The sequence below is a fragment of the Cibotium barometz genome, chromosome 61 (genome assembly GCF_041138505.1).
Source record: "Cibotium barometz isolate CiBa-2024 chromosome 61, ASM4113850v1, whole genome shotgun sequence".
In the NCBI taxonomy this organism is placed as follows: domain Eukaryota; kingdom Viridiplantae; phylum Streptophyta; class Polypodiopsida; order Cyatheales; family Cibotiaceae; genus Cibotium; species Cibotium barometz.
In genome coordinates, this window is record NC_141106.1 from 6,442,724 (window position 1) to 6,455,407 (window position 12,684).

The 12,684-nt window shown below is 44.0% G+C and overlaps 1 protein-coding gene across 2 annotated transcripts in view; it reads left to right on the forward strand.

The window, feature by feature from the left end:
- Nucleotides 1–12,684, forward strand: part of LOC147604501 (protein CHROMATIN REMODELING 19-like) — a 127,505-nt gene that overhangs the window by 64,423 nt on the left and 50,398 nt on the right. For both annotated transcript variants that reach the window (XM_086794961.1, XM_086794962.1), the window contains exons 9-10: nt 6,875–6,952; nt 7,048–7,184. In XM_086794961.1, coding sequence (XP_086651087.1) covers nt 6,875–6,952; nt 7,048–7,184 — 215 coding nt within the window. The remainder of the gene's footprint in view (nt 1–6,874; nt 6,953–7,047; nt 7,185–12,684) is intronic.

The following is a 12,684-nucleotide window of genomic DNA, read 5'->3' on the forward strand; positions in this document are numbered from 1 at the left end:
GGGAAACCCCAAACTGAATATCCGGGCATGTGCCTCATAAGTATATGAGGCAGCCCACTGCTTGGCTGTAAACACTCATATCAAAAGGCTCTCCAACATCATACATGCTTAATTTTAGCCCTGGCTCCATTGGAGTAGAGATAGGCTTACAATCTTGAAACCAAATTTGTGCAACAGTTTTGGAATGTACTTTGATTGTTGTACATAAATCCCAACATCTGTTTGCACAAATTGTATGCCTAAATAATAATGCAACAATCCCAAATCTGTCATCTCAAATGACGCTTGTAATTCAGCTTTGAATGCTGAAATTTTATCCATATAATTCCCAGTCAACATGTCATCCACCTAAAGAATGAGCATAATCAAAGTGCCATGATCTTCTTTCACATAGAGGCTCTGTTGGACTATTGCAAAAACCCTGCGTGGTCAAATAAGTATGTTCTTCTCAAACTAATCTCGGGGAGCTTGCTTGAGACCATAAATTGCTTTTCGAAGCTTGCATACTTTGTTTTCATGACCATGCATCACAAAACCAATGGGTTGATTTATATAAACTTCTTCCTACAAATCCCCATTGAGAAAAGTTGATTTTATGTCCAACTAATGCACTTTCCATCCATGATGGGCACCCAATGCAACAACACATCTAACTGTGGCCATATGAGAAGTAGGTATGAAAGTCTCATCATAATCAATGCTCTTTTTTGGGCATATCCTTTGGCCACTAGCGTGGCCTTGTATCTATCAATGGTACCATCAGACTTTCTTTTTAATTTGTATACCCACTTTGTGCCAATGGGCTTCTTGCCAGCAGGTAAGTCTACCAAATCCCATGTGCTGTTTTTATGGATAGAATCCATCTCATTTTGCATGGCTTTTACCCAATGCTCATCCTCATGAGTCTCTTCAAATGAATCTGGCTCATTTGCATCACAAAGTGTACTCATGCAAGCAACATCTGCATGTTCTCTTGCATTACGTGAACCAGCCGTTGTCCTGCTACCAAGTGGAGCTGAAAGTTTTCTCTCCTTTAAGGTACGGAGCAACCAACGAGGCACAACTCTAGCCTCTTTTATTGTTATTCGCCCTTGCTTCACTGCTTCCTCTACATTTTGAGGTGTAGTGAGCTTATTTATGGGCTGATTTTGAGCACCCAAATGTTGTTCATTAGGCAAAGTTGATGGTTGATCTGTTGTGCCATCAATTCCCAACGGGAGAAGTCCTTCAAACATGTTACGTGGGCCTGAAGGTGGCTGTCCAAAAACTTCAGCCAATGGTTGGTTTGAATTTTCAGCAAATATGTCATCTTTGCTGTCCAAAATCCGTTGTGTGGAAGGAATTAAGAGACGGTAGCTTTTACTGCCACTGCTGTAACCACAAATATGCACTTAGTTGCTTTGTCATCAAGCTTACCTCGCAATTGTTGAGGTACATGTGGATAAGCTATACATCCAAAAACTCCAAAATGATCAACTTTAGGTTTCCTTTCGTACCAGGCCTCATATGGCGTTATGGTTTGCAATGCTTTGGTACAACACATGTGTAGCACACATGATTGTCTCCATCCAAAATTTGTGAGGCAAGCCTTTGCCTTGAACCATGCATCTAGCCATTTCCATCAATGATTAGTTCTTTCTCTCAACAACACCATTTTGTTGAGGAGAATATGGCATTGTGCATTGATGCTTTATGTCCTTTTTTGCCATAAAAGCTTTGAAAGCAATGGATATGTATTTCCTCTCTCGATTTGTACAGAGGGTGTGCACTTTGCAACATGTTTGATTTTCAGCTTGTGCCACAAAATGCTGAAAACATGCAAATACATCAGATTTTGCCTTCAAGGGGATACACCCGAGCAAATCTGGCGTTATGGTTTGCAATGCTTTGGTAGGATATCTATTCGACACAGGTGTAGCACACATGATTGCCTCCATCCAAAATTTGTGAGGCAAGCCTTTGCCTTGAACCATGCATCTAGCCATTTCCATCAATGATATGTTCTTTCTCTCAACAACACCATTTTGTTGAGGAGAATATGGCATTGTGCATTGATGCTTTATGCCCTTTTTTGCCATAAAAGCTTTGAAAGCAATGGATATGTATTTCCTCTCTCAATTTGTACGGAGGGTGTGTGCAACCTGTTTGATTTTCAGTTTGTGCCACAAAATGCTGAAAACATGCAAATACATCAGATTTTGCCTTCAAGGGATACACCCAAGCAAATCTGGAGTAGTCATCGATAAAGGTTACAAAGTATAGATGCTTTCCAATAGAGGGTGTCTGCATAGGACCACACACATCGATGTGCACAAGTTGTAATTTCCGGTCAGTCCTTGTTGATTCATCTTTTCGGAATGCATTTTTGTGCATCTTACCCAATATGCACCCTTCACATACATGTTTTGGTGGTAGTTCTACATGAGGCATGTCCTAAAAAACTGCCATAATTCAAACGTGGCATGCCACAATTTTGTGGCTTGCATGGCAAGTGTAAGAGTGATAACCACATGAGCAACATGCTCTCTCTTGTCAAACCTGTCAAGCTGATATAACCCAGGGTACAATATGCCGGAAGCATAGTAACAAAAAAACGTGTTTCTAGCTTTCGAAACCTCGAAACTTCGAAACACTTTTTAAGAACCTCGAAACCTCTCCAGTACAGCAGTTTCGTCCAAATTTCAGCCCCCCTCTCCCGGCGGGGATTTTTATGGGATTTGTTTATTTTTGTTTTTCTTCCATATCCTCCTAGGACATCACCTTCCTTCCCTCTTCTTCTCTTGCCTCCTTCCTTCCCTTTTCCATCTTCTGCTACTTCTTTCACCTCTACTTCTCCTTCATTCTTCTCTTCTTCTTCCTTTCTCTTCTCTCCTCTTCTTCTTCCTTGCTCTTCTTCTCCTTTTCTCTTCTTCTCCTCTCTTCTTTCCCCTTTTTCTTCATACACCATCCTTCAATGTCTTAAATCTTTTCCAATTTCTTCCTTCTCTTCTTCAATTTCTTACGAGTCCTTGATTGAACCACTTGTGGCATCTAATCAAGCAAAATTGCCATAATGCCTCACCAACATATGGATGTTTTCTCGAGATGTGTGAGAAGACACCATTTTTTCATCATTACACTATGTTTTTAGATGGCTACTATAGGTTCTTTAAGTATTTATACTTTATAAAATTATGGATTTTTCAAAACCTCTCGGTTTCTTAGCTGAGGGACAAAACCTTTCAAAACAAAACTCGAAAAACCTCGAAACGTTTCTTGTGACTATGGCCGAAGTGACCAATGCATAGCCATTTTCACGGTCTTTCATTGTGCATGTGTCATCCTCAAAGTTCACTGCATATCCTCTTTTAGCAAAAGAGGAGACGGACAACAAGTTCTTCTTAATTCCTGGCACATACAATACATTTGGAAGACATAAGTCTGCACCATCTGTTCTTGTGACTATGGCCGAAGTGACCAATGCATAGCCATTTTCACGGTCTTTCACTGTGCATGTGTCATCCTCAAAGTTCACTGCATATCCTCTTTTAGCAAAAGAGGAGACGGACAACAAGTTCTTCTTAATTCCTGGCACATACAATACATTTGGAAGACATAAGTCTGCACCATCTGTTGTTGTGAGGATCTCCTCACCAACACCCTGAACTTAATAAGAAGAATTGTTTGCACATGCTACCCGTTTGCCTTCAGGGACAGCCATAAGCTTAAATAAATTCCTCTGTGAGGTAATGTGTTTAGAAGCACCACTGTCAAAGTACCATGTGTCGTTTCTTTCATTGACATTGAGAGACATATGCTCTAATGATGCATCATAATTGCAAGTAAGAAAAGCCCATTCATCCTGCACAAGATTTACTGATGCATCATCTTTCGCTGCAGGTGATGAAGAAGAATCTACAGCCATGCTGCTTTCCTTTTTTTTCTCCTTTGCAAGCCGCTTTCTGCACTCATTCAAATAGTGACCCGGCTTTTTGCAGTAGTGACATTTGCTCTTTTTCTTGGGCTTGCTGCATCATTTTTAGCCTTTTGTGAAGCCTAATCAGCCTTCAGCTGAAAATTGCTTTTGGCTTTTCTCTTGCCCTTGTCTTGGGCAACAAAAGCCCCATCACTGCCACTCATGATGGAAGATTTGTTCTTCCAATTCTGCTCCTCCTTTAGTAACAAGCCAGCCAACTCTTCAAACAACCTTGGTTTCGGGTTTCTCCGCATAGATAGAGCGATGTGTGGAAGTTCGAGTAAAGTTTGTGGCAATGATGATAGTGTCTTGGAAACCAGCTCCTTTTCAGAAATTACCTCATCAATATTGAGCAACTGCTCTCGAAGATCCTGGATCTTCGTAAGATGATCAGGCATACAATCACTATCATTCATGTCCAAGTTCTCAAGTTCTTTCTTGAGATAGGCAACCTTGGTCTCATTCTTTGCTTGATACATGGTTTCAAGTACATCCCAAGCTCGCCGTGAGGTCTTGCAAGACCAGATATGCGGTATGATTGATCGCTTTACTGACAAAGCAATTAAAGCCATCGCGTGGGCATCACAAGTATCCCATCTCTTCTGCTCCTATGAGGGAGGACTAGGTACTGTAGCTTGTTGAGCACCACGGCCAGGTGTGTTAGGTGCTATGTCAATAGGGCGTACATCTTCACCTGACACACAACCCCATTATCCTTTGGCCACAAGAAAGTTTCGGACCATGAAACTCTAGAGGGAGTAGTTACTGTCATCCAATTTGTCCTCTTGGGACAAAACCCCGAATATATCAGTTGTATTCCCAGCCATAATGCTGAAATATCTTCAAGAGATTGCAAATATGTGCAACCAAATATGCTGTAAAAAGCACCTGCAGGCAAAATCCCAACGCACCAGAGTGCAATGCTAGGCAACCACAAGGTCTTGCGCAAATGTTTTGTCCCAAATACATGGCTGCAAATAAAGTTTGTAGTGTCCTGACGATACATGCAATGCAAATCTTTGCACAATCAGTGCATAAATTTGCAAACTAGGCTTGCAATGCGAAAAGCGGCAAATTTTTGTGCACCAATGGGCTGTTTTATGTGTCAATTGCACATAAATCACAAAAGCCCCAAAAATCTGTGTACCAATGAGCTTTAATTGTGCAATTAAGCGCTGATTTTAGGAAAGCCCCAAATTTTTCTGTGTCTTGCAACTTGAATTTTGCATTGAAGCATGGAACTCAGAAAACCCCCGAATTTTGCATGACTTGTACTTTCAAATTTTGGAACAAAACACAGTGCACTGGTAATCCCCAAATAATCAGAAGCTCAAATTCCTTTTGTCTTCTTCACCTCCTTGCTTGTAGGAGCTCCCCACACTCTTTGGCGGTCAGCTGGAGGCAAAAGAAGACGATCGGCTAGAGGCAAGCGCCAAAAGAAGACGGCCGGTTGGAGAAGTGGCAGGCGGCACAGACGAATAGGCAGCTGAGGCTGAGGGGATGACGAACGTGCAGGTAGGGAAGGCGGTTGACAGACGCTGTCGGTTGGTGTGACGGGCGTCGAAAGCCGCCGGGCGGAAAACAGGACAGTGACGGAGATCTCGCCGGACGGAAGGAGCCAAGAAAATGTGAAAATCCATCCAATGCCACGTACGCCCCAAAGCAGGCTGAGCTCCACCGGGCTGCGCCCATTGTGGAGCTACTGCCGCTGTTTGACTGGGTGGAGGTGGTGATGAGCGCACTAGTGTTGCCCCCTTTGGAGGTGGGGAGTGGTGGCCCGGGCGGAGTCCGGAGGTGTGGGAACAGGCAGACGGAGCTCGGACGGAATGGTGTGAGTCGGACAGAATGGGAGCTTGACAGCCTCCGGACGGAACACGCAGAGTCGCCGGAAGGGAAGTGCGTGAGTAGCAAGGCTCTGATACCACTGTTGGGACAGATCAGGGTTAGGGCTCCACACAGACACACACAAACAGAAGTAGTAGCAGAAAGTACATGTTGGATGGTGATTGATGCTAACACAATGGATTGCATTGAAATGTGTGGAGCTAGAGAGTCAACTCCATAATATCAAAATACAATATAAAAGTGGTGGTGTCTTCACACCAGATATCCAAGGGGAAAAACCCAAAGGGAGAAAAGTGCCCTTGATTAGCCCATGTTCACATGTGGTACTACTCATAGCATATATTCCAATAATACATTCAGAAAAGGCTAATGCAGCAGCATACTGAAGTGCATGCCGATATCGATTATAAAATCTTGTTCTTTTTCTTATCAAGTTTTGTCAATATGATATCTGACAGTACATGAACAGCCTTATGCATTAGCACACTGGGGAACATTTGGATACTTTTTAGGCACTCTTCTAATCCTGTTTTTGTTGAGACCAGCCAAGGCAAAGCACACATAGCATATTTGGCACTCGAACCCCTTGTTAAAGCTTGGACAAAGGCTCAGCCACAAGGGATGGATCTTAGGACATCTTGGAGAGAACATCCCAGAGTGAGCTATGGACATACGAAACTAAGGTTTTTAAAGAGAGAGAGTCATGCACTAACACAAGTGGTTGGAAAGTTTGAGTAAGTCCCTCTTCCCCAGAGGTCACCCATTCCCAATCTGGTCCCACTCATGTTCGTACACGAGCGTGCTTAACTGTGAGGTTTCACAATTCGGCCTTTCCACCCAAACCCAAAACGTCAAGGCTGTGGGTGTTTATGGAAACCCCAGTCTGGCAGCTCTTGAATTGTTTCTATAGGTGTATTATTTTGTTGCAACTTGGTGAGACGGAGCATTCCTAGCATTCACTACTTGACTTTTTTATTGCAAGAATTATTTTTCAAATATGGACTCCTTCCTGCTTTAGGAAGGTAGGCTTTTCCATATGACATGATTTAATAACATGACCTTGTTGTTTGACAGCTCTCGGCATCCTATGGGGGACTTGGACGACGAGGAGCTCTCAGCAACAGCTATGCTTTGGGTTCTGCCAAATGCCAGGTGGTTTTGCTGTGATACTTCTGGTGTTTCCTTTAAAGCTGTTGCTGGCATGAGCTTTGGGGCTGATTGTGGGTCCTTTCTTGAGACACTCCTAGGCATTATTGAAGCTTCTTCCAAATCTAAAACGGGAAGGTCATCGTGCACTCATTTTTAGTCAATGGACTGGAATGATGGATATTTTGGAATGGGCTTTGGATGTTATGGGGCTTGAATACACACGGTTGGATGGCAGGTATGAAATTTCATTCTTATGTTGTTATTGTTGTGTTTGACATCTGTAGTCTATTCATTGTTTGTCAATACCCGTGCGTTTACAAAAGCAATCATAATTGCATAGTAGTTTCAACATCTTACACTAGCTATTGTTTCTTAATTTGTTACTTCTGTACTGTCTGCCTAGTATCGAGATACTGTAGGGATGGCTTCACAGCTTTCTGGGCAGAAGACTTGGAAGTTGATATGACATTATCACTGGCGGTGTGCGCTTGGAGCTTCATCCCTGCTCACAACGGAAGCCTTGGAAACTGATATGGCATTATCTCACTGCCGGTTATGTGCTTGGGGTGTCTTTCTTGTTCACAACGTTTGTGCCCGATGTGGTGTTGGCCCCACCAAGGGGACACACCTTTTTTCGAGTGTCAGGGGTGCCCAAGCTGGCCGAAAGGTGGAATCATATGAAACTTTGAAAGCTCCTGTGTGTTGGCAAGAATCAAAACAGGGATCTGGGATCCCTGTGCTCATGTCCTTACAGCTGGGTTGGTGCTGTTCGCTGATTGTAAAGGGTGCAATACTTAAATAATTCCTGTGTATGAACTGTTGTCCGGACAAGCCCCCATGTCTGGCCTGACTCATGGTGCCACATCACAGCTTTCCGCCTGGAAAGCTGTCAATTGGGCCTAAGTTCATTCCCACCTATTTCCAAGCCCACACAAGATACCTTGATCTTTACTCCTCGCAAACAAGGCTGCATTTTTTGCACAGGTACATTCAGTACAGTACAGAACATTCCGTACGACGTACTAATCGATATTTTTAAACAACTTCAAACTGCCATTTTTTAAAAAATTAACAAAATCTTACTTTTTTCTGGTTCCTTCATATGCTTCCCCAGGGATTACAGAAACATCTAGAAGCACTTTAGACATTTCGGGAGAGAGACCTGCTTACAATGAATCTTGGCAAGACCAAGATTATGCTTTTTAACATCTCACATCAGGTTGCAGCCATATATGATTTCTCATATATAGGGGCGAGGAAGTTGAGATAGTCCCCTCATATGTATACCTTGGGGTCACCTTCATGGGTCCCATATTCACTTTGCTGCCCCCCCTGCCAATGTGTGACTGGTGAGGGGGTATGCAACCTTAGTTGAGATAGTCCCCTCGTATGTATACCTCGGGGTCACCTTCATGGGTCCCGTATTCACTTTGCTGCCCCCCTGCCAATGTGCGACTGGTGAGAGGGTAAGAAGCCTTAGCTTAGTTGGAGAGAGAATGTTGTTTGGCTCACTTCTAGGAACGGAGCATGAACAGCCGGTGCCTTAAATGATTTTTCATATAGAGCTGAGGCAGTTGAGATAGTCCCCTCGTATGTGTACCTCGGAGTCACCTTCAAAAAGTACGTCTGAATCAAGTCTGAATGCCTATGAGAGATGCCCGACAATGACCTGTGACATTACTTTACATAGTAATCTGATGGCAAGTAGTTTTTAGGTCGGCCATTGATTTTTGGGTCATAAAACTTTCATTAAAAATACCATAAAACATGTTCATATTGCACCCAACTTGTGTCCGAACCGTTGGGCATGTCCTGGCATTGGGTTGTCAGAACTGCCCAAATCGGATGCTGAGATCTTTGTCCATGTGCCATTCACAAATGTCATGCACATGACATCCCTCTGCTAAACTTGGAACAATGGGGCACATGATGCACCTTTGCTGCACGCTCCTTTGCTCTTCGGTATTGTCCACTAGTAGGCTTTGGCTTTGTTCCCAACACACGGGCTTGATCACCAATAGAACCACTACTGGAGTGACAATGATGGGGTCTCTTCCATTGGTAGGTTTTGGCTTTGCTCCCAACACACGGCTCGGTCATCGATCGAAACAGACAACGGTGGGAACTGCTGAGTCACTCGTAGTCTCATCCTCCTCTGCACCAGATTCAGAGAGACTCTTCGGAATCTCCTTGTGAACTAACAAGTTGACCTCCTCCAAATGGAATTTGTAGAGATCCTCCTTCTCGGGAACTGTCAGGCTGATTTCACCCTCCTCCAAATGGGGTTTGAAGAAATCCGCCTCGGGAATCTGCTGGTGCTTGGAAGTTGGCTTGGACACAACTGCAGTTTGGGCAATGGCTGGTCCTTATAGATCAAATCTTGTGTTGGCACTCACTCTCCCGCCGCCGACATCGGTACTTACGTAGGATTTTCCACCGGTCTCCACTTCGTGGTTGGGGAAACGGTCTCCTGTGCCAACTTCATGACCGGGATTCTCTTGGGCATCCTTGGAAGCTTTCTCCTGGTGAGTTTCAACCTCGGATTAACCCTCGTCTATGGGCTTTGTGTTTGTCAAATCTGCACATTGTGCTTGGATCTCTTTCTTACTCATTGCCGATTTGTCTCCACAATCCTTCAAAAAAGCCTCATCCAACGAGGATCTTTGCTCCCCAATCTTATGAAATTCCTTGATCATGGTCTTGAGAATCTACTCCTGGAGCTTTAGGTCCCCCAAGTTGGTCTCGAACCATGCTGCCATGTTTCCTTGGAGAACTAAATGCACACCTTGATCAGCTGTCTTTCTCAGCTTGACCTAATCTACATGCAAAACTATTTGCTGTATGCAATACAATGCATGGAACCCTAATGCACACGCATCCTAATTTGGTTGCTTATGCAAAAACACACTTATTTGCCGCATGCACAACTTTCAAACCAAGATGAAATGGTGCTGAAACACTGATGCAAGGGTTGAACTATTGCAAAACAGGGAAACCCTAATTTAGCATTCACACACTCTTCCTAAGGATTGACCTAGATGCTCTAATCCTATGTAACCAATGTGACGTGTGCTAATAGCACAAGACTTAAACGATTATTAATACTAAAAAAACATCAATTAACACTTATCATGACAACACACACATTAGAGAAGACGATAGATCATAGACCTAAACTATTGCATATTGCAATGAATATATACAATGATGCAAACAAGGGATGGTGCAACGGTAGATCGTTTGTCTGCAGCATGGAGGTGGCCAGATTGAATCCCACGCACACCACCTTGCTGCAAGTTGCACCCCCAACTGTACGTTCTAGCTGCCGTGGTCCCAGTTGCGGAGATCCCCATGATCGCAGGAGTATGTGAACTTGATGTTTGTGATCTAGTCTCTGAGTTCGTCGTCAATACCCAGCTCTGATTCATGTGCCATCGTCAAAGTACCAGTTCACAGTGCCAAGTTGCAAGTTGTAACGAGTGAGATGTAAAAGAGACAATTACACACACACACACACACACACACACACACACACACACACAATATTGTTCATAGATGTGAGACTTAGATTTGCACGTGCATAATTGTGCATAACTACTGATGCATATGCAAAAGGTTATGTGCTGCTTCTCATGTGAAAATGCACATGAGAACTGCTATCTTCTCTGATCTAGATGTTGGGTTACTGCTTGAAGGATGTGCCTCAAAAGTGTGCCTCTGAATCAATGCTGAATGCATATGAGGGATGCCCTACAATGACCTTTAACACTCCGTTATATAGTGATTTGATGGCAAGTCGTTTTCAGGTCGGCCATTCATTTTCAGGTCATAAAACATGTTTATATCGTGCCCATTTTGTGTCCCAACCATTGAGGTATAGTCACAAGAAACTTTTCGAGGTTTTGAAGGTTTTTTCCGTCTCTCACTAAAAAAACTACAGTTTTCAAAAAATGTATAATATATGTGTGTGTGTGTGTGTGTGTGTGAGAGAGAGAGAGAGAGAGAGAGAGAGAGAGAGAGAGAGAGAGAGAAATGAAATGATATATTAACGTCTCTGAGAGGCCATAATGGCCTATGAGACCAAAATTGAGAGTACATCTGAAGTTGGTGTCTCATCATCAAAGAGAACAGCTAAATGAGACTAAAAAGTACAATAAACTGATTGTCCTACAGTTATAAGAACAGAAATGTAAGACTCCGAGATGATACTGAGTAGAAAATACTGGAAAATACTGAAAAATGTATATCAGGTAGATCCATGTATGTTGATCAGTTGAAGTGTTGCCCTCTCCTTAGATCAAGTATCTCCGCCATGGGGCTGTCTAGAATGGAGAGGTCGTAGAAGCGAGGTAGGTGCCTCCAATGCCGAGCAATAATGGCTCTGATCTGGCGATGGTGAGGATGCCATGGTCGGGATCCTGGTGGGCGTGGCCGACGAGCACGACATAAGATAATTGCTCTATCAGTGGTGACTCCCTGGGAGCGTGGTCGGTGCCTTGATGGCTCAATGGAGGAGGTATCAGGAGGTGTGTGGGTTGGGTTGCTGGTGCTGGTGCTGGTGTCGAAGAAATCTGTCAGGGTCCTCTGTCTAGGTTCATCATGGCTTGGCCTCCTGTCTGCCAAGAGGGTCTCTCTGTGTCTCCTGAGCTCAAGTAGAAACAATCCTAGGCATTTTTGATCCTCAAACTCCATGACCTTGCGTAACGGCCCAAAACCCTCTCAGAAGAGGTAGTGATATCTCCCTCGGATCTCATAATAGACTGTACATCGGCAAATGTAGTGTTCCTCTGTCTCTACCTCCTGGTAGCATAGTTGAAAAACACGGTCATCCAAAATTTGATGCACATATCGCCCTGTCTCAATCCGCAGCTGGTGTGATGAGGTCCAGATCTGTCCAATGGCACAACGTATCCCATGTGATAGGTGCACATCCATGTACACCGGGCGGGTGATAAAATCATTTAGTGAGAGGTGTAGAAAATGGCTCTTGTAATGAGCCATTTTCGTGCCTAAGGGCTCAAGGCGGCTAATCCATGTCCTCTCTGTGTCCACTCTGATGATATCCATCCTGATCACGTGGTTTTGCTTGGAGCGGGTGAGATCCAAAAATGGACAATCCAGACTGTACTGAAAGGGTGGTAGTGCCTCTATCCGCAAACCATGTAGGTCAAACCATGATCTCATCTGAGCGTACCAGCAATGAGTATCTCCATTCTCTGCCAATTGTATGGATGAGGTCAATGCTAATCGGGAGTACCTCTACTGAGGGAGCTCCCAAAGCCACTGTAAAAAGGTAACTGCCTGGAATAGGGCCTTGGTTACTACCGGTGGGGCACCCAATTCAGCCCAAACAATCTCATGTGGTACTGCTGATTTACTCCGAATCATGCGGGCAATCATCATAATCAGTGGTGTCTCCATTTGCCTCCATCCCTCATCTGTCCCTCTCTGAGATCTGTAATGTATATTGGGCCCCCCAAATTGGAGCTCCGTACAAGAGGGTCGGTGTCACAAGCGAATCAAATAGCCACAATTTGGTGTGTGGCTCCTGAAACTGTATGTGTGCACACTGCCTCTCAAGTGCCCCCAAGGTTGCACGCCCTCGAGCCAATCTATCTGCTGCCACCTCCTTCAGGGAGAAACGCCACCTCCTTCAGGGAGAAACGCAGTCCTGTAATTTGGTGTGTGGCTCCTGAAACTGTATGTGTGCACACTGCCTCTCAAGTGCCCCCAAG